Source organism: Juglans microcarpa x Juglans regia, chromosome 3D, assembly GCF_004785595.1.
Source record: "Juglans microcarpa x Juglans regia isolate MS1-56 chromosome 3D, Jm3101_v1.0, whole genome shotgun sequence".
Taxonomy (NCBI): domain Eukaryota; kingdom Viridiplantae; phylum Streptophyta; class Magnoliopsida; order Fagales; family Juglandaceae; genus Juglans; species Juglans microcarpa x Juglans regia.
Window position 1 is genome coordinate 10,544,286 of NC_054598.1, and position 26,251 is coordinate 10,570,536.

The 26,251-nt window shown below is 34.9% G+C and overlaps 2 protein-coding genes and 1 non-coding gene across 6 annotated transcripts; 1 reads left to right on the top strand and 2 right to left on the bottom strand.

Moving 5' to 3' along the window:
- Positions 1-639: 639 nt before the first annotated feature.
- On the bottom strand, positions 640-4,163 carry LOC121256508 (putative methylesterase 11, chloroplastic). Of its 2 annotated transcripts, XM_041157333.1 has the most exons (6): positions 3,848-4,163; positions 3,324-3,664; positions 2,109-2,345; positions 1,737-1,880; positions 1,477-1,608; positions 640-1,399 (listed from the first exon to the last, which is right to left on the bottom strand). In XM_041157333.1, the coding sequence occupies exons 2-6, from the start codon at positions 3,660-3,662 to the stop codon at positions 1,115-1,117; spliced, it is 1,137 nt and encodes a 378-aa protein (XP_041013267.1). In that variant the 5' UTR covers positions 3,663-3,664; positions 3,848-4,163; the 3' UTR covers positions 640-1,114. The 2 variants fall into 2 exon arrangements, with proteins under 2 accessions (XP_041013267.1, XP_041013266.1); XM_041157332.1 differs by lacking the exon at positions 3,848-4,163 and having other exon boundaries at positions 3,324-3,753.
- A 2,730-nt stretch (positions 4,164-6,893) lies between these two features.
- LOC121256507 (asparagine synthetase domain-containing protein 1) lies at positions 6,894-17,264 on the bottom strand. 3 transcript variants are annotated; one of them, XM_041157331.1, is made up of 14 exons: positions 17,092-17,264; positions 16,369-16,723; positions 15,775-15,968; positions 15,544-15,679; positions 14,630-14,908; positions 14,349-14,446; positions 14,038-14,152; positions 13,657-13,762; positions 11,038-11,131; positions 10,430-10,626; positions 8,879-8,978; positions 8,654-8,770; positions 7,829-7,885; positions 6,894-7,350 (listed from the first exon to the last, which is right to left on the bottom strand). In XM_041157331.1, exons 1-14 carry the CDS (start codon positions 17,191-17,193, stop codon positions 7,237-7,239), a joined length of 2,064 nt encoding a protein of 687 aa, XP_041013265.1. In that variant the 5' UTR covers positions 17,194-17,264; the 3' UTR covers positions 6,894-7,236. The 3 variants fall into 3 exon arrangements, 2 of the variants coding, with proteins under 2 accessions (XP_041013265.1, XP_041013264.1); XM_041157330.1 differs by having other exon boundaries at positions 15,532-15,679; XR_005939016.1 differs by lacking the exon at positions 6,894-7,350 and having other exon boundaries at positions 8,654-8,765; positions 15,532-15,679.
- Positions 17,265-17,656: 392 nt separating this feature from the next.
- On the top strand, positions 17,657-17,728 carry TRNAT-CGU. The gene has a single exon. It is a non-coding gene; the product is annotated as a tRNA-Thr (tRNA).
- Positions 17,729-26,251: the final 8,523 nt, after the last annotated feature.

The window sequence follows — 26,251 nt, forward strand, 5'->3', positions numbered from 1 at the left end:
TAATATTAAAAAAAGAAAATCAACTAGTGATTAAACCCATCAGCACGACCATGATATTTTAGCTATTTATGTAAGCGTTACCTTTTTTAAATATTTGGTTATTCTTAGAATGGTCAAATTAAAAAGGTCCCATCAGAATCGATATCGATGGAATGGTATCACTTGATATAGATGGTCGAGAAAAATTATAAAATTTTCAAAAGGGCAATATTTTTAAAAATTTAAAATTATTATATCAACATTCTTAAATTTATCAAAATTTAAGCATATTAAAACAATTAAATGATATTTACAATCTTAAACAGTATAAATATAAATAAATAAAATAAAATACATAATATTAATTAAATATTTAATATTATCTAAAAAATCTCCGATGCAATAATAATTATTCTAGAATTTACTATCATCTATATAATTAGGAAGCATTGCCCTTACCCTCATCGAGCCACTTTAATATTTTCTTAAGATAAATGATATTTACAATCATGGAGTGCGCAAATACTGCACAATCTATTTGAAAAAGTGAGTAAATATAAGATTTACATGAAAAAACTAATTTTTTAATAGTGGATCTCACTCTTTTTCAAAGTAATTATATGGCGTTTGTGCACTCTACGACTGTACGTAGCATTACTGTAGCATTACTGGGATAGTCCCACTCTTAATTTGATTAGGGTCTCTCACCAATCATAGTGTGCCATGTCATGGCACAAAGGAGTACAGCTGCAATGTTCCATCTTTACACAAGTTCAAGTTCATCTATATCTTCTCCTGAGTGCCTTATTTTCTAAATATGTAGGATGAAGAGATACAGATCTGAAATGCGTCAGTTGAGTACCTTATTTTCTAAGATGTGTAGGATGAAACTACAAATGATCTGCACCATATCAGAGGCTCACAAGCACACATGACAACGCTATACACAGATTGGAAGATGCCAAAAGGTATGGTATCACACCATGAATTACATCCACACAAGGGGAACAATAGCATATGCATGCACATGGGCATGATAAATTGTGGTGGTTGAGTCTGACCAGACATGCATGATGCTGCTGACTAAATGCCTTTCACAGCTATTTTACCATGCCAGGCTATGGAGTACTATGATTCAGACTTGCTTTGATGGAATTTGTGCTATCTCTACAAGCATTTTGTGTAGGGACTGAGGCCTCGAGAAGAAAGGTGCATGATCGGAACCTTTTAGCCAAAACACCTGCTCTGGTGGATTTATTTTTATCATGCTCTCCTGCAAAGAAACGGGTATGGCACTATCTTCTTGAGTTACTATATAAAATCGCCGAACGGAGCCGTAGTCCTTATCAGAGAGCGAGAGCTTCTCCATCACCGGCGCAAGAGGGATTGGCCTCATTGAAACCAATGCCAATGTAATATCCTGATATAACACTGTCAAATTACACCTGCTCCAAGTATGTTCCAACTCAAGAGGTTATGAGAGTATTGTGGACATACCTTAGCAGGACTTTGATTGAATAATAGGTCTTTAACCAATGTTTTGTCAAGATCAATAGCAGTTGGAGCCTGATCTTTCCCATTGGCATACAAAAATATCTGAGCCTGCCGCATTAGATCATTTGAGTCTGCCTGTAATAGCATAGGCGATCCTTTAATAAGCCAGTAAGAAATGAGACTTCAAGAGTTTCCTAGTCAAACTCAATTAAATAGCAGAGATACACAGCCTATTTAATATAAACTTGAGTGTGGAGGCCAACCTGTTGGGAAAACATATCAAGGGTACTCTGCCCACTACTCAACATTGCTGCAGCTATAAAAATGGCTTTTGAGATCTTTGATGGAAACAACTCCATTGCATACGAAATACATGCACCACCAAAATCATGTCCTGCCAAGATCACCTGCATTTAGGGTACAAGTTTTAGTTCTATCACATTCAAATGAAACATTACAGGTTTACTGTGATCAATGCTGAATTTATTCAATTATTCCACCGCATGGTTATAAAGTTTCTAAATTTTAATATTTTATAGAGGCAGCTGAAGCACTGATTTTTTTTTTTATGACACATACTACAAGGGTGGAGAGAGAGAGAGAGAGAGAGAGAGAGAGAGAGAGAGAGCAAAAACCTTTTCTCCATCTCCAAGTTTGTCTAGAAAATCAGTAAGTGGCTTTACATACTGTGCAAGACTCGCAATGCTGTTTGTGTCAAATGAATGAATTCCAGCACCGGTTAAGTCAACTGCATCAACTCTGTATCCGCCTTCTTCCAAAAGTGTCATAATTTTATACCAACACCAAGCACCAAAGCCCCCTCCATGAACAAGGACAAAATGATTGGTTTCCAGAGCATTAACGTTTGGATCCTAAGGAAGGACAATAATGGGCAAAATAAGATGATGGCTGATATATAAGTTGAAACTTTTACTTTCTTGGATGGCAAATAATCATCATTAAACCCCAAGGCTTAAAGCCTTCAGGTTTAGAGAATTTCTACTTTTTCTTTTTTTTGAGATTGCGTTTGGGTCGTGAGATGATCTGAGATATTTTGTGAATAATAATAAAAAAGTAATGATAAAATATAAAATAGTAATAAATAATAATAAAAAGTAGATAAAAAATAATAATAAAATAATAAATAGTACTACCCAAACTAGCACTTAAATCTTTTGTTAGATTGGGCTGTAGAGTTGGGAAAGGTCCCTACTCGGTTAAACACCTGAACTCCGGTGAACAATATGCTCATCGATTCGTCGACGTTTATGGATCTCTCTTCCATAGGGAAGAGTGGTAGTGTTGCAGGTAGACTTGGAATTTCTCTACACCCATCTAATTTTATTAGTTGAAAATGCTCAGCCAAACAGGACATGATGCAATATCTTGGTCCTGTAACATATGAAAACTCGTCGCGTAAACAATAAGAAAGGTGATGTAATTTGATTCCTTAATAAATCAATCCTTTAGAATAGAATAGGATATTATTGATTTATGCACTTTGAACTGGTCTGTTTTCCATTGCAATGATTTGACCAACCCAGTCAAACACTATTCATAAGGATACAGGGAGTGAAACTGAGATCGACGAAAACTATAATTCCTATTATTTTCCAGAAACTTTAGATCACAAAGCCCCACAAACAAGATAGTTCCCCCAAGAAAATATAGTGATGGAAGAGTTGATGAAGAAACCCAGTTTTTCACAGGGGAAGACATGATTGTGACATTAAAAAAGAAGCACACAACTATGAGACAGAACATCAAGAAACTGTAGCCTGGCATCGTTCAAGACAAACATTATCATGCCTTTAATAGGAAGTCAAAATCCAGGAGAAACTTTCACAAACCTTGTCGATTACAAGCTGATGAGGCTGAATGAGAGAATCAGAGCGTGACCGCTGCCTAGAACTCGAACTCTTTGGAAGCTTTTTAGGACCAGGAGATGATGGGAACACGAGAGAAGTGGACCGGTTAAGGGACAGAGAATCGTTCTGCTGATGATGGCGGAAGAGGAGAGCCGCGGCAATGGCCTGCTGTTGAATAAAAGCGTCTTCATCGAGCTTCCCCTTGTTCTTACTGGGGGAAGAACTGGTTCTGGTTTTGCGCGAAGAATTGGGAAAGCGTTTGGAGGGTTCTCCTGTGAAGCTCATCTCCTTGGGAGCGAAACATGCCCACGAGTTCCCCATTTCTGCCAAGAATTTTTGAAATAACGACTTTTATTCATACGATAGGATAGCAGAGTACAATATTAAGACTAAAATATAGAGGGGCACCATCAATCTTGATTTCTAAATTTATATATTTTTACGACTAATTCGCATCCGTCGCTTTCATAAATTACGTGAAGATGAAGTGTTAAAAGCAGCATTACTGAAAATTTTCCGAAAGTCTAATCAAGCTTCATAAATTTTCCGAAATTCACCGACATGTCTCCTTCTGATATATGCACTCTATCAGACACTCATGCAATTTAGAAAACCAGAATGCGAGAGAGAGAGAGAGGCATTGCAAGTGAAAAAAATAGGGAGTATACGTTCATGGAAGGCATGGAGTCCAGGTTATATGAGATATGGAAAAACCAGTACGTATGAGAGAGAGAAACATAGTACTTAACGTCGTTTTTACGAAATTCTGGGACAATATAATTTCCACGTAAATATTCGAACTCGAGATATGCACTCTTATTATCGTAGATAATAAGCAAATCAAGCACATAAACACGAAACAGAGTATTTTTTGCTTTTTTTTTTTTTTTTTTTTTTTTTTTTGGTCAATTCCACGCGCAAACTGGAAACAAATGGTGGGTCATCTCGCGTGGGAGGAAATGCATAATAAATGTGTAGGTTTCTTTCTATTTTTTAAAGTCAAATTGCCAGCAGTTAGCCGCTGCGGCAGCTATCTATCAACAAGCATTGGTGGCTAACCACCGGGCTATCCTTTATAGGTGGGGGAAATTGGAATGCCTCTATAAACATGACCATCGATGGCGGGGCGGCCTGTCTTCCTGTGTTAATGCTAAATGCTTTGGTCTTTAATGGCTGTTTTAGCGTTGGCGATTAGATCAAGTACGAAGTACAATTGGGAGTACTGAAGCTGAACCCCACAAGCAATAATGCAATAATGTCTATATTTTAAGTTTTAGATTTTCGTATTTGTTTCATGAATCTGCTTTGGGACATGAGTTGTCTTTGTTTGTGATTAACGACACCAACTAGAAAATACCATAGTGAATTCAGAACCAGTCTTGCTGGTCTTTTGATATAAGAACTGAAAAACGGGTATCACATGAACACACTGAAATTAGAATGACAAATGATATTTGCAGTCGTGAGTGCGTAAACATCGCGTAATTATTTTGAAGAAGTTAATAAATATAGGATTCACATGAAAAAAAAATTAATTTTTTAATAGTAGACTCTACTTTTTTTCAAAGCGATTGCACAACGCTTGCATACTCCAGAACTGTACGTAACATTACTCAATTAGAATATAGTATATTATAAATGATTAAGAGACAACTTGTATATAATTTTTGTACAAATAATGAGTAAATCTTAGTTTTTTTAAAAAAGCTTTTTTGACTTTTTTATTTTATTTTAATGTTTTGAATATTTTTTTTAATATATATATATATATAATTGTATTGTGTAGTTGCAAAAAATGTCTGATTTCTTGAGATGGGGTTGCTTTCAACTTACCTCATCACCCACAAGGCACTTTGTAAAATGGGACTTATTTCACTGCAACTAGTAATAACAGAGTTTACATACATACAGACACTGCTCCAGTGCCACCCATAAGATTAACATCATAAAAGGTTATTTATGTGAGAGACGAGAGAAAGCATCTTACTGGATTACATTCTCTACTGTATTAGTTACTGATACACAATGTCACAAATATATACAACTTTTACACAATTTTTTAATAGAATATTAATTATTTTTTAAAATTTATTCGGATTTCAACATGAATAACATTTGCTCATGTTGGAATTGTAAAGATGAAAGTTTGACACTTGAATGAAATTTATAGATTGACATCATTTACAAGAACCGTAATGAAAAACACTTCTGGAGTAAGTAGTCAAGTAATTATGAATTGCATAATTTTGCGTTTGCTGGTCTATTTGTAAAATGTAATAATTAATCAAAGGTAGCATAGAAATAAGCTACCAATAACTATTTAAGTGTGGATGAGGAGATTAAAATGGTTGGCATTCTTATGGTCTCTAAATGTAATTGTTGCTCTGTTAGTCATCTTGAAGATCTTAATCACATTATTTGTACGGGCGATTTTGCTAAACAAATATAGCGTTTGGTAGCGGTTCAATTAGGTGTGCATATGGGTCTTTTCGCACCTAGCAGGAGCAAGTTAATTTATAGTTTCGTTGTGAAGGGCATTCATCTCACATTCAAACTGTCTTTAGTCTCCTTCCTGTCTATTGTTTCTTGGAAGCTATAGGATAGACGTTGCAAAACCTGGTATTGAGGTAAGGTTGATACGGTTGAATCGGTTTGACATGTTATTAAATTCTAGATCCATCGTGTTATTCAAGTGTCTATAAAATCTTTAAGGCTCCCTAAGCAGGATGTTGCTATTTTAAAGAGGTTGGATATTCCGATTTTAACTCCTAAAGCTAATAAGATTACTTTGATAAAGTGGCTTCAGCCTCAGCAAGATTGGGTGAAGCTTAATACTAATAGCAGTAATTTGGATAATCCAAGTCCGGCTAGTGCCGGGAGTGTTATTCGGGATGCTAGTGGTAAGTTGCGTGTGACTTACTCTGTGTTCTTAGGCCAATGCTCTAATAATTTTGCCGAAATGAGAAATTTATTGAAAAAATTTAGGAGGTGCTATCGGCTTGGCTTTTATTGGGTTCATATTGAGACAGACTCTCAACTTCTAGTCAACTGGGTTACTAAGAGTATTTGTAAGATTTGGTATGATGAGATCGAAGCTTGCCTTCGTTGTATGGACTATAAAATTACTCATATCTATCGCAAAAGTAATGTTGTAGCTAATTTTCTTGCTAAGTAGGATGTTGGAAGTTTAATATGGAATGAATTGATGATAGAGATAATTTATCGAGTTAGTTAAAAGGCATTCTTTGCATAGACAAAATTGATTTTCCTTATTTCAGGTTATCAAAGTGAGGTACTTGATTTTTACTTCTCGTCTCTTTTCTATTTTCTTATGTATGATTTCTTGCAGGTTGATTTTTTAAGATTGTTCTTTCTATTTAGTTTGTAATTTTTTGACTTTCTTAGTTTGTGATTGGGTCTTTCGGTTTTTTATACCTGAGTTTTGGTCTTTATGCTTATTTGTAACTCCCAAATGTCTGGTTGTAACCATGATTTTTCTCCGCCAAAAGTAAAGGCTATCAATAAATTGAGGTACTATCCTCTTCTTTAAAAAAAAAAACCCTATTGATTTACTATAGCAGACAAACCATAACCACGGCTGCCAACAGACGTCCCAACTGGAAAAAAAAAAATTTGACACAAGGATCAGCTACAGCAACTATAATCTTCTCAAATCCCAATTAATACAACAAAACACACTCAAATTTGTAGGGAAAAATGGAAAGATTTTATGATGCCAGCAGAACATAACGTGCCCCTGTGCACCAAAACAATGTCACCATTGTCCTCGTTTAATTTCAGAGCCAGGACCAAAAATAGGAACTCCAGACCCCAAGCACATGGAATTCTTGAAGGAAAGAGAGGGACACATGCCAGGGATTAAGCAAGGGCAGTCTCAAGTCAAATTTGATGGCATGTGAATTGCTGCACTTCCTGCCGATGCCTGATTTGCTGCACGGTTACTACCAAAATTCTTTCGATTTGATTCCCGTGCAATTCTTGTACCGAACTACACCAGTAAAGAAGAAATATTAAAATCCCCTCATAATTAAACAGTGCTTAGCAATAGAACCTTCTTCCAGATTAAGCATCAGCGAAGCTTTCAAGTGCTTTTGCTTGAAACTAAACTCAAAGTTCATCTAGGTAACTGCCATTGCGATTAAATCAAGTATGCTTCATTTTCTTTTGTAGTTGTGTCATGGATTTTTCAACTGGAAAAATTTTCAAAACTGATATTATTGATTTAATCATTGTTCAATATGATATATAGTCCTGATTATAGCATAAACAGACAAATTGACATTAACATATATGTATATGTAAAATATGAATTTCAAGTACTGTGGCATCCCCATGGGGAAATAATACTGCTATCTACAAACAAAATGATAAAGAACGCATAATGCTAAGTTCTGCATAAAATCAAAGCATATGAATACAGGCTTTTGAATGTCATAACACTCAAATGAATAAGTAAATCAGCACACCTGAATTGCTCTTTTAGGCAGAACTGATGCTTCATATAAACCAAGCAATTGAGCAACCTTCACAAACATAATGATATCTATATTAAATACTGAATATTAAAAACAAAATAAATAAAATAATAATCTAAATAGGATAGGTAGAGAATGGATATAATTTCTGGCCAGCACTCACCACATGAATTAGTAAGACTGACGATAGCAAATGATTTAGTAATGAAGTGCAAAATCAAATATGGACATATAAGGCAATTTTTTTTTATAAGTAAAAAGATTATATTAACAGGAATAGGCATAGCCCAAGTACTTGGTGCTAAAGCAATTGAAATTCCCTCTCAAGTGAACCTTAGCAGCAAAAGAGATGTCTATGTACACCAACTGAACAATGCCAGATGATGTGGGATGGAGTGAACCTCGAGAAACTTCAACCTAGATTAGATAAAAATGTTTCGTTTTTAGCCCCAACCCCACCTACCATTCTGGGACTCCCTCATCTTCAGAGGCTACATTAGAGCATCCACTTCATTCCATGGAGCTCTGTTCATAGTTAAATCCTGTTGAGCAGGATGTCTTTTTTCTTTTTTTTTTTTCCAACAGAACTTTGCACCACATGCAGCTTCAATTTGTTAATTGAGGTAATGTTATTCTTGTAGAACTCTGCTGATTTCTCAGATACTGATTAATACATATGATTGACTTCACGTACCATTACATTATGTACTGAAACTAACAATTGTAAATATCATGCATAAAAGCCCAGGAAAAAATGCTCTGTCACATAGTATGGCATGACAGAGAAAGTAGCTAAATAAAAGATATAGTACTGACCTCTCTCAGAATTTTCTTATCACCGGTTCCACTAGGTTGATCAAGGTTGGCAACCTCCCACAAAGGAATATCGAGCAAAGTCCTTATAACATCTTCATCCAAGAAAGGAAATCTAGCCTTTTGGGAAAAAATAATAATGACAAAAACAGGGAAGAATTAGATGCTTACCACATGAGACAAGTAAATGACCTAAGGAATCATCTTTGTCTGAGACTTTAACAATACCTCTTTCCCATTATCAGCAATACATCTATCATCTCTTCCTAGGTTTCTCTTCCAAATTCTCTGCATGTCCAATTTCATTTCCTCGTGTAGTCCAAGCCAACTGATGAGTGATGAAAGCATATTAGACCACCAGATTGAGTAGGCACATAACAAACATATATCACTCCACAATCTACCAATGCTTTGTTTTGTTGTTTAGTAATAGGCCAGACATTATACTGTATCACGGTGGCTCTAAACAGGATAAATATCAGGTGCTAACACATTAATGCGTAAGAAGCAGGCCATTTTTTTAATGAGTTTAGCACCAATACATCTTCTATTGTAAACAGTCTTATATACCACATCATTATCCCACTTTCATCCCACTTTGAAATGTGACACTTTCCATCACCCTTGGATCGTCTCTTGTTTTAGGAAAAAAATTTAAGGGTTGATGGACAATGTCACCCCATCATAGTGGGATAAGAGTGGGATGATGTGTGATATACAGAGTTTTCCTTGTAAAATTTAGAAATAAAATCAGAATACCGAATTACCAAGTTCGTGCAACATGCATATTAAGATTAACATGTACAACACATGAATGCAATTCCACCAGATGCAGGGCTGCTGTAACTGTAGAGTCAGCCCATAATTATGAGAATGGCATGCACTTAATCTTGGTAGACTCTGAAACAAAATTCAGAGACAACCATATGCATGCACACGTGCACAAGCATCTAAACAATGATGAAGGCTTTGATCCGAAAAACATACAGACACAACCATACGCATACAGGGATCAGTCTATCTCAAGAAGATAAATTTTGAAGCCACCTGCCCCCAGCCCATTTTTCTCTCCCTGTTTCTTTATTAGAAAAATACAGCATATATATGGCAATGAACCAGTGATCTCACCCTCCAAGTCTTTTAGGGAGAAGGAAATGCCATTTCCTACAAAGACCATTGGCCAATCTTTCTCGTAACCAGACCATAACCCTATAGGCTAGGGGCCAATTCTACAACTTAACCTGCTTGTGAATCAACTTGCCAACCTGTATTATGCAGTTAACTTCAATGTTACCATTTTTTTTTTTTTTTGCAAGAGTGCATCAAACTTACCTGTCAGGGTGCAACCTAGTGGTCAAAAGATGGACTTGAGACGAGTTGTAGACTCAAACATCCTAGGTTTGATTCCAGGCTAGAAGTTCCCCTGGATTACCAGATACACAGTTGTGGGGGTGGATTGTATATCCGGGTTTACTCCTCAGGGGTGTGTCCAAAGGACCCAGCCTTGGTGAGGTTCCATATCATAGAAAAAAGTGTAAGTTTATTTCTTTCCCTAGAGGAAAACCCACCTACCTATGTGCATCCCCTTTTCAACGACCATGAAAACATGTAGTAAGGCAACTTCAAACATTACATGATATACACCGATATTGGCAAAAGATTGCTACATTACAGTATAGATGTGAACAGTCAAACAACATGGGCGCACACAAATTAGTTTACAGACATGCAAATAAACAGGTCACAAGACTAATCCATTTATTCGTGAAAAATGAATACCTTCCCTGTCTGTATTTTGTTTTATGCCTACCATAGCCAGCACATTGCTCATCGGCACCAGAACCAACAAGGACAATCCTGGCCTTGGACTTGTATTCAACACATTCAAGATCCTCATCAATATCATTGTTATTACCTTCATACACACAACCACTGCCTCTAGCGGCCAGCCATAAAGCTATTCCTATATTGAGATCCTGCAATTTTATTGAAATGTGATATTCTGTCCATGTAGATAAATGTGATAGTGGAAATGTTGTATTAAATGAGAAGAAGAGGGATCTGGGATTAGAAAATTTGCTTCTTATTTATGGTTTTCATGGGGCGAAAAAAAAAAAAATAGAAGAAAGTAATTTTAGAGATTATAAGGTACCTTATAAGAACTAAAGGCGAATTACACTGTAAACTTGCTAAAAGAACACACAAAATAAAAAACATGCTACTCAAATAATTAAGAGTCTCAATAACGTTATGCCATGATGTCAGGAATTTCGTATCGGCTAGAAAGCCATAAGAATATGTGACCATTTACACGATTACATTGATGCTATATGCACGGCATATCACGAAATAAGACAAACGGCACTAGTCTATAAAAGGAAACTGACCATGTAAGTATTTGCAGGATTTATTAGCGACATAACATGCTTTGTTTCAAGGTCCAATTTCGATAAATCAGCATCAATCTCCACCAGTTTCCACCTGCATTTCCAATACAATGTGAATCCATAAGAAATAGCACAAGCAAGATAATTATAGAGAACATGACATCAAGACAAAGGTGAAAAACAAGTTACTTTTTTTTTAATGACAGGGGAACCACCCCACAGCAGAGCCCTTAGGACTCACCCATGGAACCTAAACCCCCGGGAAGACTAGCACAACAACCCACCACCATGTCCTCCCACTTAAATTGCAGTTTGATCCCAGAGGGAATCAAACCTGTGGCATGGGGCTCATGTACACAAGTTCACCCTTACCACTTGGGCTACCCACGGGTGGGTATGTGAAAAACAAGTTCCTTATAAAACACACAACATAAAAAGTATAGCAATGACATTATGCCTACAAAAGAGAAAAAAGCTTTTGGAGGATGCTAGTGGACACAAAGTATGGAAGCTGGGGCGGTAGTTGGTCATCCCATGAAGTAAACATGTCTTTCAAGGTTGGCCTCTAGAAAAGCATCAAATGGGATTTGGGGGAGGCTTTACTAGATTTGTCAGGGTAACGGGTCCAAGACCGGTTTTTGGCGAGATGTGTGGTGTGGTAATCAAATCCTTGAAAAAATGCCTTCCTAAGTAATTCGTAATTGCTCGTTTTAAGGACACTTATGTCTTAGATCACTATTATCAACTATGCATCATTCAGTGGTGTATCTCTTCATGTTGTTCTTTGACTAGTTGTAGTCAAGTTGAGCGGGACATATTGGTGAAGATGAAATGGTTTGGGGCCCATACAGCAAACGAATGTTTGAGTTCAAGCAATTTTGCAATGTGTTGTGTGCTCAAAGATAGAGATCTTTTCCCTTGGATTTTTTTTTTTTTTTTTTTAATGATGGGGGAACCACTCCACAATAGAGCCCTTAAGACTCACCCATGGAACCTAAACCCTCGAGGAAACTAGCACAGCAACCCACCGCCATGGCCTCCCACTTAAATCGCAGTTTGATCCCAGGGGGAATCAAACCTGTGACATGGGACACATGCACACAAGTTCGCCCTTACCACTTGGGCTACCCACGGGTGGGTTCCCTTGGAAACTTACTTGGAGGAAAAGGGTTTCCCTAGACTACATAGTGAATTCCTTCATTTGTACAACGGCGTTAGGGAAGATTCTTACCCTATATAACATTGGGAAGTGGATATTATAGTATTTAACCAGTGTTGCATTCGCAACAAGAATAGGGAAGTTGTGAACCACGTTAGGGGTGCAAATGGTCCGGTCCGGTCCGGCGATGGGCCGAATATTTTCGGTCCATCGCCGGACCGGACCAGACCGAACATCCAAAGGGACCGGACCGGACCGATATCGGTCCGGTCCGGTCCAGTCGGTCCGGCCTTTTTTTTTTTTTTTTTAAATAATTAATAAAAAAATTATTTAAAATACTAAATTAAATTAAATGACTTATTAATGTGGATTAAGTAACAAACTCAATAAAAAAATATTTTATATGGTCAATGATAATAAATTAGATGAAAATTATATTATTAATTTATATAATTACTATATAATTAACTAATTGATATTATATATTAGTTAATTCATAGAATATTAACAAGTGTTAATAACATATTTAAAATTTTATATTGTTAATAGTGATAGGTTAGATGAAGATATATATTAAATATTGTTAATTTATAGAATATTAACAAGTATTAATAACATATTTAAAATTTTATATTGTTAATTGTACAATTATTATATAAAAAATATATATATAATTTTTTCTTTTTCATTCGGTGCAGTCCGGTCCGGAAAAACCCTGGACAGTGGACCGGACCGAAAAGTTTCGGTCCTCTAAAATGTGGACCGAGACCGACCAGACCAAGTCTCGGTCCGGACCGAAACGGTCGGTCCATTCGGTCCGACCGGACCGTTTATCACCCCTAGATCACGTTCTATTTCATTGTGCAAGGTGCTAGCACTTTGGATTATGGTTTTTGGCCTATTTGGAAAATACTGAGTTATGCCTTCTCAAGTGGTAGACCTACTAGCATGTTGGAAAGGGCAGTTTGATAGCAATGCACACTATTGTGAAGGAAGACCCCGTCACACTTGTGGCATATTTGGAGAAAAGAAATGAGAGAAGTTTTGAAGATTCTGAATAGTAGATGTCGGAGCTCAAGTTATCTTTCCTTAATACACTTTTCCATTGGACAATGGTCCAAACTAGGGTAGCTTTTTTTCTACTTTTAGCACTTTTCCTTTTATTTGTTAGGTGGATATCTTGTATACTTTATGTGCACTGGTGAAACACCCTTTTTCTTCTTTCAAAAACTGTCTTACCTATAAAATGTTTTGAAATACCAAAGACCAATTCATACAAAAGGAGTAATGATACACATACAACACTTTATACAACTATGTTTTAAATTAAGGGTATTTTTGTAAAACGATGTTACTTTTATTAAGTTATTTTACAAAAAAACTCCTCATTTAAAACAGGGTTGTGAAAAAGGTTGTATGTGCATAATTCTCCATACAAAGTTCCTTTCCATAGAGCATACCTTCTCGAGGGTGCAATTCTTCTCAGCTCTTTTACTCCCGCCTTAGCAGAAATTCTATCGGGAGCAGACTGACCATCAAAGCTCACATTAAGCAGATCAATCTCATCTGTCAATGAAATGTGATAGCCGTGAGCTTATCAATTGAATTCACAGAAGGATTTTATAATACATGTAATAGATTTTAATGGCTTGAATATCCGTGACATCCTTGTATCACTAGACACTCATGCTTAGGTGTTGCTCTTGTATATGTCCCATGTACTTGGCCTATGCCTATCAATATCAGTAATAAAAATTTTGTTTACAGATATAAAAGAAATACAAGTAATTCTCTTGACCCCAGTTTCAACTCCAATAAAGTGGCTTTTCTGCAACACTTACAGCTCTGATCTAGGCATTCATCCAGTAATGCTGCAAGTATCATTGAATCCAATCCACCAGAGAAGAGAACTGCCACTGGTGCATGTGCCTCTTGTCTTATATCACAGGTAACTGCCTATGCATTTCATATCAAAAGAAAATTATTAATACAAAAGCCGAAAAATCGCAAAACCAAAAGCTTACTCAAGGTTAAACTGCAAGATAATCGCAATTTTTCTACCCCTCAATAAAGTGCTCAAGCAAAAATACACGTCTCCCACTACTCCATAGGATGAAACTGAGTACAATTGTAATTAAGCTCAATCAGAAACCTGAAAAATTGTATGCAGTGAAGTGCGGCGCATCACAGATTCCTTTAAAGCAATCAGCACAGTCTTTGCTGGCCCTGAAATTGAAGCTTGTGCAGGCCCTACTCACAATATAAAACCACATTTTGAGCATCATTAAAATAACAAACCAAAGGAAACAAAAAAACATACAATTAGATTCAGCAATCATCTCTTCACGAGTCAAAATGAAAGTAGATCGTATTTTGTAAGTAAAGTTTGGAATTTCTACTGGTAGCTTTTCTACATGATGATATGGTATTCACCTGATTTGGATGGAAATATATTTGAATGAGCTGAATGCATACCATGCTGCTCTCTAGCAACCTTACAATGAGAGAGCTTTGCATCTTCAGGTTTGGGTTCAACAGAAACTCTCTCCCAATCAAGCAGTTCTTTTACCATGGCATTTTTCCATTCATGTTTTCTGACTTCACCAAAAATAAACCCATCTGATTTATGAGAACCAAAACATCTACTGTATATCCCACATGGAAGCTCTTCCCAGAATTTGAGTTTGTTAAATCCATTTTCAGCTTCAAAACCTGGGGTACATTAAATCCATTTTCAGCTTCAAAACCTGGGGTACATTTGACATCACTTGATATTACATATCACTGGTTTCAAGAGTCAACAATTGGAAAAACTGAAAGGAAAAATGAAAGGAGCTTGCAGGTTAATGCAACATATGTAAAACTTATGCAAATAGTATATTAAAAGCCAAAACAATAATATAAGGCATTAAGTGGAAGTGAATTATTTTCAGGGTACACTTTTTCTTTTTCTTTTTGTATCGGAAAGGAAGGAATTATTTTCAGGGTACACTGTCATTGACGTTTTAAAATGTTTTTATAGAAGTGTTTGATGATTTAAAATATAGGAAGAGCGTCGACAAAAATACTAGAATATCTTATCTGACGGAAATATGTTATTATCAATATTTCCACCTCAGATTTGAAAGCCAAAAAAAAAAAAACAATGATAAAAAGAAACAGCAATGCAAAATAGGGAAATTATGTGGAGCAGCTCAATTTGCCAAAGGTGCATGTGTTAAAAGTCTTGCCCAATAAGTTATTTTCCTTCTCCATAAAGAGTAATTAACAAATTGGCTTTACAAGACACTGTAAAAAAAGGTTTGAACCAGAAGAACGAAAGAAATAAGCTCTACCAAGCATTATACCAGAGCTCTGCTCAATGGAAGAAACTGGTGATACGGAAGATAGCATGAAGCGATCATCCTCCAAAGTTGGCCAGTGAACAAGAAGGCTCCGCCTACCAATTGCATCTCGACCAAACCACAGGGTTTTTGAACTCTCCTGCACATTACATTGTAAACTTAAGGAATAAGATGCTGGAAAATACGATATATTCGCACATATGCAATCGAAACAAATAGTAACTTACCAGTTACCTGCCAATAGATGACAGCCCAAGGACCCTTAATTGCAGAAAGAACACCTGGAATGGAACTTTGTCTTTTTTCATCACAAGAGTCTGTTATTGTGCATAAATGGGAATTAGAGGAGCAGCACTTTCCCAGGGCTTGCAGAAGAATTTCAGTATCATTGCTATCACTGTTAATGTAAATTCCTCCAAATATTTCACCTTCAAAAGCGGAACATAACATTAGAAAAATATAAAATCTATCAGAAAGAAAACTATATGAATGGAGTTGAAGACACCAGTTTTAAACGTCAAACTAGGGCCTTAGTTTAAAGTCAAATGCATCTGGTCACTGAATTGACATAGATTTACCTGAAGAACATTGCCATATTCCCCATTAAATAATTGTAGAAAACTAAAATTGAAAAAAAAATTAGCATAATAAATGAACTCAAGTACAACTGCCAACAAGAAACACCAGTAGAACCCTGATCCAAAAAAAAAAAAACTGAGGTGACAAACTAGACTAAAAGAGTGAAAGAAATAGATGCAGGAGAAGGGTCAATTCATGATCAAGCACAAGCCCATTGGTTTGACGCAAGCAGAGACATCTTAAACATACCATTATATACAAGAATATTCCCAGATATATCCACCAAGGGCTGTACAATAGGATTAATCCCCCTGAGCTGTAATGTGGCGCCAACAAAGTGAAGTTCTGCTGCAAACTTAGGAAAACCATTTTCTAGCTCATGCGCTTCTCCATCTGCACCAAATAAGCATTTATTTTTCTTCTCGAAACGTTGCAAGTATGCCAGGTCCCTTTCTTTTTCTTCTTCTCCTTCAATAAAAGATATAATTTCTTGTTCCTCGACGGTGCTTGAAGTGTTTGGATAAAGGAAAACCTTCTTGCTACGCAAGCTATCGGGACCCCTTCCCCGCAGAGCTGCTTTAAGATCATCAATGGAGAACACCAGCTGGTGAACCAATACAAATTAATTGTATTAGTAAGGATTATACAATAGTTCATACAGAATCAAAATTCAACAGAAATAACCTTGATTATTGAGAGAGATCTTAACCCAAATAACCCCTTTCTAACTAAATAACATTTCAAGTCCCGGCAACAAATAGTATTATAATATAATCCGTAAACGGCTTCCCCCGGTAATGACTTAAGACCCTTTTTCTGTATAGTTTTCAAATACAGAAGAAGATTTGGACAACACTAAACAAGAATCATTCTCAGTAAAGTACGTTCTGGTTACACTTAATGAATAAGAAGAAAGAAAGCAATAAAAGAAAATGAGAAAATCGCAGACGCGAAGAGATGGAAAGCTTTTACTTGCTCAGCCTTGGGCGAAGAGGCTGGAGGTACCGACTCGAGAAACAGAGATGACGCTTTACAGATACGAATGCCTGAGATAATCAAAGCAATTCCACACATCTCTCCTAATTCCTCCCTCGCTCTGGGTTTGTGCGCGTTCGCCCTTCACAGCTCACTTACCCCTAAACCCTGCGGAAATCTATTCATCGTCCTAAACTCCCAAAGGCCAAACGTCGTATTAAAAAATAAATTTATAAATAAAATATTATAAATAATTTTTAATTATTTAATACCATATCATAAAATAATAAAAATACAATAAAAATTAAAATAATAAATAGCATTACTCAAATCATATGCGTCCAAAATTTATTTATACATGTAATTATCTACTTTGTTATTCATAAATCTCATACATTACGTATTACAATTTTTTTTTTTTTAATTTCTTAAAGTTTTTTTTTAATTTTATTCTTCATAAAATGCTGTAAGAAAAAAAATAAAAATAAAAATGGATGCGAGATAATAGAACTTTTCATGTAACAAACAATATATAATAACTTTAGGATTGACACTGGCGGATGCTTCCGTAGCATAGTGGTAGTGCGTTCGCTTCGTAAGCGAAAGGTCGCGAGTTCGATCCTCGCCGGGAGCTCCATCTCTTACAAATCGTTTTCGTCCCTTTTCTGAGTAGAATAAATACTTCCTTGGACCGGGCCCAAGTTTTCACCACGATCTGCGTTAAACAAACAGTCATAGTTGGATTGGGCTATGTCGCCTGAATACAATTCTTTGCGAAATTCTGTCCAACTTCATCCATAAACAGTCATGGTTATGTATGCATATTTATTTTCAAAAAAATATGATCTAGAATTAAAAAAAAAAAAAAATTATATAAATTTTAAATTGAGTGGTGCTAGGACTGCAGAGACTTCTACACTTTTTTTCTACCGAACATTGTAAACTTTTTTTATTTATTTTTGTTTCTGTTTTTTTCAAACATTTTTAAATCTATTTAAAAAATTTTAAAAAAATACATACTCGTTAAAAACTTTATTTTTTAACTATTAAGTAAAAAATAAAAATAAAATAAAATGAGAATTCAGTACAAAATGTCGATTGAATTCCTCGGTAAATCTGTCATTTCTCTTTTAAATTTATCTGTTTTTATTTTCAAAAATAATACACAATACTTAGCTCCGTTTGAATTAAGAAACACTCTCTAATTCAAATACTCTTTTATCTAACTTTGAGATGGTTTATTTTGTTTCTATTGATTTCTATTATTATAAAAACAAATTGGCCATTTCCCATTAAAAATCATTATTACTTATTTATAAATAAAACAAAATCATTACAAATATTATATAATCATTTATGGGACCTACATCTATCTCCTCTCTAACAACTTAAAATCATCTCATTCCACTTCTAATTTAAACATAAAATTTTTAAAAATTATCTCAACTTATCTCAATTTATAAATTTCACTATTATTCATAAATCATCTAAATTTATCTCATCTCACAATTTAAACGGAGCCCTACAAATATCATTTATGTTTTTCTGTCTTGAACCATTGCATTTTACTGATTCAGTTTCTAATTTTTGGACATTAATGCCAGACTTTAGACACAATAATATCCAATGCTCTAACACAGCACGTGTACACCAAGCAGGGAGAGAGAATCAAATCTCTGTTGTTTGAAAATGAGCTTCCCATCATGATTCATATGCTTGACGCTCTCCATTGATGTCAATATAATAGTAAGAGTTTTATTATGTATAATATAATAGTAAGAGTTTTATTATGTATAAGTAAGTTTATATATTAATCTATATATTATTATTGTTATCTTTATATTCTAAATTTAAATTAGTATTAATTTTAATAAAATTTATTTTTTAACTAATTATATTAAATATGTGCGCATATTAATAAGCAGAATCGTTTATAATTAGATTTTTTTTAATATTAATTGCAAGTGTACGATGAGGAGGATGATAATCTCTCGTATCCCAAACTTCTCACAAATGGCTGTTATCAAATTTAATGCCAACCTCTTTATTTAATAAATTGAGGATGAGATGTTTTCGAACATTTATTGTGTTAAATTTATAAGAAAAATATTTAAAAATAATTTTTTAATTTAATGCAACATAATAAATCACATCAGTTTAGAAATTTTACTATTAAAAAAAATATGATTTTTTTAAATCTTTTTACATATTAAACATTTTTATTCACAAAATGGTTTTTAAATTTCAACTTCCATCCAACATTTTTTTTTAAATATCAAAGGATTTCTATTTAAAAAAAAAAAATCTATCTAATCATTACCAATCACAAAACTTTTATCCAAACTAAATTTAATACAAAAGTATCTCAAATTAAATAAAAAACTGAAAATTTTGTAAAAATCCTCTCTAACCAAACATGTGTAGCGTGATGCTTTGAATTTTAAACGCAACGAAAACTTGATTTCAACACTATAACTTAAAAATTGTATAAAAACATGTTATATAGGTAAAAATATATTTTCATTTTCAATTTAAATTTTATTATTGTATTATATAAATAAATATAAAATTATTTAAGTATGTCACTTTAATTTATGTAATAAAAAAACATAAATTAGCTCTTATATATATATAAGAAATAATATTTATAGTTGTGATTAGGGGTGGGCAACGGGGCCCCGCCCCCGCTGCCCCGCCCCGGTTCCGCCCCGCCTCCGTTAGGCGGGGCGGATCACCCTGCCCGTTAGATGCGGGCGGCGGGGCAACATCCGGGGGCGGGGGCAGGCTGGGGTGACCCCCGCCCCGGATATACCCCGCCCCGCCCGCCCGGAATATTATTATATATATAATTATAATTATATATAATTATATTATATACGTTATTTACATATATATTAAAAAAAAAAACCCAGGCATGAAACGAATTCCCAGACTTAAAACTGAAACCCTAGTTACCCAGCCCCCCTTCTCGCCTCTGCCCAGCCCCGATTTGTTCTTCAGTTCTTCTCACTCTCGCTCTCGCCTCTCTCTCTCTCTCTCTGAGTTACTTCTCGCAGCCGTGAGCCGCCGCCCGGTCCATCTATCTGCATCGCCATCCCCGTCGCACGACTCGGACTCGCACTCGATTCCTCTCTCTTCATCTCCGAAGGTAAGAAATCCAAATTCGACACTTTAATTTTTTTGTGATTTACATATTTAATGGAGATTGGAGGAAGGATGGGGTTTATCGGAGATGGAGGATGAGATTTTGTGAATTGTGTGCTGTGGAGTTTAGATTGTGCATGTGGTTTGATCTTTGAAATTTTGAATAGCTCCCGTGACCCGTGAATTGTGTGCTGTGAATTGTTTTTTTTTTTTTTTGCATTATATAATGTGTGTAAATCACTGAATTTCAATATTATTGTGTCTAATTAATTCGGATTGGAGCCCTAAATTAATTTAGGGCTCCAATCCGAAACCCTAAATTAATTTAGGGGTTTTAATCTTTGAAACCCCTAAATTAATTTAGGTTTCGAAATATCCTAAATTAATTTAGGGGTTTCAAAGATTGAAAACCCTAAATTAATTTAGGGGTTTAATCTTTAAAATTGCTATGCACTAGGGGTTTAAAAAATTAATTTAGGGGTTTAAAAACAGAATTTGATGTTCCCTACCAAATTGAACAAAAAAAAAAAAAAAAGAATGCACTAGGGTATTTCGAAATTCAATATAATGAATTAAGATGAAATATATATATATATATATATTTATATATATATATATGAAATTATGAATGTCAAGTGGTACTTTTTTTTATTCTACTTTTTTTTTTATGTTCATTATAATTTATATAGTTGCTATACTTATGCCTTATAGTCTTTCAAGTTATAAATATATATATATATATATTATGAATGTCAAATTCATTTGAACACAAAAGAGAATTTGCATAAACATGTTGTTTTAGTAAAAAGAAAGCATTTAGGGTGACAAGACAAAGCCCTCAACAAATTTGGAACATTCATACTAACACAATAATTATGGTGCATGCCCATTATCGATATGGACATCCATCCTTTTGTAAAGCGACCATAATCATTATTATCCATTCATATCAACATCTCATCCATTGTTTTGAGTTGATTTTTAGACGTTTCATTTTTATTATATTGTATTTAATTTCTTTATTTAATTTAATATGCTCGGATGTGATCATTTTTCTTAATATGTTGGTTCAAATTTGTCTGTTTTGAGTTCGGGGAAATAATTAAAATAGTACAATAAAAATAACTAAAACCACTACAAGTCTTTTTATAACTTGAATAATTAATGTGTCTTTTTAATGCCTAAAATTTATGACTTTAAATTTTTTACAATTGTTAGATGAATTATATGGTCTAATTTTTTATTCTAATTTTTTTTTTTTTTATGTTCATTATATATTTGCTATGTTTTCTATAATTTCAGATTTGTTGTTTGCTTGAGTTCATGGATATGCCAGCAGATTCTAGTGCGAGCTCTCATTTCCAGGCCGAGGGCACCCCTACCCCTACCCCTACACCTACACCTACACCTACACCTACCCCTCCTACTCAAACCCCTACCCCTAGCCCTACGGCACATTGCCCCGCCCCCAAGCCGAGCAAGAAACCTGCTTCAATAGTTTGGAGTCATTTCACCAAACTAGAGGGTGGTGACTCAAGTAACCCCCAAGCCAAGTGTAACTATTGTGGAAAAATTTATGGATGTCACTATAGGAAACATGGCACCTCACAATTAAAGGTGCACTTAGAAGAGCAATGCAAAAAAAGTCCAATATTAAGATCATTACAAGACAAAAGTCAATCTAGGCTAGAAATTGGACTTAAAAAAATGGCGGATGAGACTAGTGGGGGTGCAACTTTGAAGGGGTATACTAAGTATGATCCCGATGAGTGTAGAAGACACCTAGCTCGTATGGTCATAATGGACGATCTACCTTTTCAAATTGTTTATGGGAAAGGGTTCCAAGCGTATTCTCGCTACTTGGAACCAAGGTTTAATATTCCTTCTCGTCACACGGTGGCAAAGGATGTAAAAAAAACATTATTACATTGAAAAGGAGAAGTTGATGGGTCAATTGGCGGATCAATTTGTTTGTCTCACCACTGACACTTGGACATCGATCCAAAATTTTAATTATATGTCTTTGACTGTGCATTTTATTGATTGTCATTGGACATTGCAAAAGAAAATTATAAAATTTTGTAAAATCACCGATCATAAGGGTGAGACAATTGGAAAGGCCTTGGAGGCCGCAATAAAGGAGTGGGGGTTTGACCCGAGTGGTTACAGTCACAGTCGATAATGCCTCGTCTAACGATGTTGCATTGGGACATCTAAAGACCTATCTTAGAGAAGCAAATAAGACACTCATGGGTGGTGAGTGTCTGCATGTGAGATGTGCGGCACATATTCTGAATCTGATTGTCACTGATGGTTTGAGAGATATTCATGACTCGATTGCTCGGGTTAGGACTGCTGTGAGATGGGTGAGATCTTCTCCTTCGAGGTTGGACAAATTCAAGGTTGCTGCGAGATCTGCGGGCCTAACATCTAAGAGGGGCCTTTGTACTGATATGCCTACACGATGGAACTCAACATTTCTGATGTTGGAGGCGGCCCTAGAATATAAGCTGGCATTTACATATTGGGTGACGAAGACATCCAATATGTTAAATATTTTGATGATCACGGGGGATTGGGGAAACCCGTAGAGGATGCTTGGGAAATTGTAACTAATTTTGTAGAGTTTTTGAGGCTTTTTTACGATGTCACCATGAGGCTATCTGGAACTTTGTACCCTACATCCAATATTGTATGTCAGCAAATATGTAGGGTAAAGAAGAATTAGATGACATGGTCGCGGGTGGTCACATTAGGATGCGGGAGATGTCATTGATTATGAGGACAAAGTACGACAAGTATTGGGGAGATTTAACGAAGGCTAATATTTTGTTATATGTAGCTGTCGTTTTTGACCCGATGTATAAGTTGGATGGCATGATATTTGGATTGGGCCTTGCGTACGGGCAAGTATGGGCAGAGCTTATTGCAGCAAGGGTTCGAGAAACCCTTACTAGATTATTTGATGAGTTTTCCACCCTGCGGGGTGGTAATATTGCGGCACCTACACCTACCCCCTCAACCTCAAGCTCACAGTTTCCTGAAGTCGAGGTTAGGAAAAGACGTAGATTGGAGTGGGGTGAGAGGTATGAGCAGACCCCCTTGCTTCGGAGTTCTGTAGAGGCTCAGCCAGAGATAGACATATACTTAGCAGCAGAGATTCTACTATTTTCACGAGATTTTGATATATTAAGTTGGTGGAAGGTGAATGTCGTGAAGTATCCCATCCTTGGAGAGATAGCCCGCACACTTTTGGCCATCCCTGTTAGCACAATAGCCTCAGAGTCGGCCTTTAGCAAGGGAGGACGTGTATTAGATTCATTTCGGAGTTAATTAGCTCCTGCCACTGTGGAGGCTTTGATTTGCATGCAGAATTGGATCAAAGGAACTCCAATTCATGTTCCGGATGTTCTTGAGTATGAGAAGGCCGACGTCGAGGAGGATAGTGATGATCAGTTTGGATCTGATATTTATTTTAATTTCATTTTATAATTTCTTATTTTAATTTATTTATTTTCATTTAATTGATATTCATTAATTTGATTTCAAATTTAATACTTATAGTGATACATGAGACGACGTCTACGGCTACCTTCGATGCAGTATGACTTTGTATTGGACCCACCATTGTCATGGTTTGCACAATTTCTTCCATAATTGTTTTTTGCATTTAAAATTTTGTTTCATCTTTATAACTTTTTAATTCTAATTTGTTTTATTTTTAACTTATTAATATTTCAGGTTTTATAACTTATTGACTTTTATGATCTTGATTTTCAGTCTCACAGCAATCGACATAACTCACCACTCAGTGAACTCACCGATACGGCTCCACCCCAAAATCAAATTGATCAAATTGAAAAATTATGATCTTGTTAATTTATAATTAATTGTAATGTTGCTACAATAGTTAATTGTACAATTTGTAATATTTATTTCTTTTAGAGGAGTTTGTAATAGTGTAATAGTTTATTAGTTCTCTTAATTTGTATAATTGTAAAAAAAATATTTTAGTATAGTGCCTTACTGCCTTAGTGATGATTACTACTTAATTAGTTAATAACGTAATAGTTCAATCTATGATTCTATATATAAATATATATATATATATATATTTTCTTTTTTTAAATCTATATACTTTTTAATCTAAATAATAGGCTCAAATGGCCCAAAAACGAATTTTGGGCCCAAAGTGGCCCAAAAATCGATTCTGGGCCATTTAGGACCCAGAAAAATATACTAGGCCAAAGGCCCAGTATGCGAGGGCGGGATCTGGGGAGAAATTCCCCACCTCTTACATATGCAGAGACGGGAGGTGAAGGAGGGATGATCCTGCCCCGTAGGAGGCGGGTATCACCCTTAGTTGTGATTGTATAAATATCACACAAAAAAAATAAATATAAAAGTAAAATTTTCCTAATTTTCAAAATGAGCAGGTAAAGTTTACCTCGTGAAATATACTGAGCATTACTATATATATATTATATTTATTTATAAAGAGAGAGAACTTAAAGCGGGCTACGTGTGCTATGGCTGATTCAAGGGTGGTCAGACATCAATTATTGTCCTTTTCTTTTCTTTGACTAGCCAACACGTGGCGAGAAGATGTCATTGGCAATATTTGAAATCAAACATCAGAATCAATGACGTGTCCTATCAAATCTTCCTACCAAGAAAGAGAGAATCTTCCATCTTTTCTTCAATTTCTCGGTCCTTTTTGCCTGTTATCTATTAGCCTTTCATATTTTTTATTCATTTATTCTCAACCCTGATTTATTAAAGTCTCGCCGTTATTCTGATCAAAATTATCCGAGATAAAGACTCTACTACGCATCCCTTAACATTGGTCGACGATAAATCCCCTTTATCGGTAAATATCATTGCAAAACAACTCTTTTCTTTTTTTTTTTTTTTTTTTTTTTTGTCGAGGAAAATGTTTTAAGTGTACGAGGTTTGTCCCATAAATGATTTTTAGTATTTTTATCCAGATTTTATTAAAGTTATATGAAGTAAATTTCATAATGTTTATTATTGTTTTAATAATTTATTAAAAAAATGTCGACTACTTAATTAATACGTATTATAAATCTAAAATTCGGAAAGAATTATAAAAAAATCATCATCCAATCTAATAATATCCATAGAAATAATTTTTAGCATTAAAGAAAGATATAAATCGTGGCTCACCCAAGTCACCTTTTTAAGAAGATATGCATGACCATGAGAGAGGGAATATTGATATATTATCTTACTCACACTTGGAATAGAAAATCTTGGATCCGACTCCAACTGACTCACCCATGGTGGAGACCTTCACCAACTTTGACATATCATGCACTTTTTTTCTTTTTTTGAAAACAACTTGTTCGTTGATAAAATTGTGTTAAGACACAGACAGATTATATATTGGAATCTCCTCCAACTCGATTACACACTCAATCATGCACTTAATTGATGGCTCATGTTTTTTACTATAAATTTTATTATTCTTACTTATATTTATTATTTTATTCTATTTTAAATAAATTCTTATATTTATCACTTTAATATATAATTATTTATAATATCTCACATCAAGTAGTATAATTTTTTAAAGAAAAATTGTTATCATTCATTTATAAAAAAAAATTTACATTCATGACCGAATATATTATGGGATATCTCCATATCAAACATGACATCATAAACCAAAATAATGCATTTAGAGCTCCAGTGGCGGAACCAGAAATTTGTTTTAGAGGGGACCAAGCAAAGCTCAAACTATAATAAAATATTTTTTGTTGTATTTCTATACAATTTTTTCTGCAGTATAGAATAATCTGATAGTAAGATCTAAAATAAAAATAAAATAATAAAACCTATGTATTAAAAAAGTATATGATATGTCAAGAATAATATATCCTTAAAATAACATAAAGACACTCGTACAAATATATCAAATAAAAGAAACACAGAATGTTTAAAATTGTAACTTACGTTCTTTGAAAGAAACAAAATCATCAAGTGTTGAATC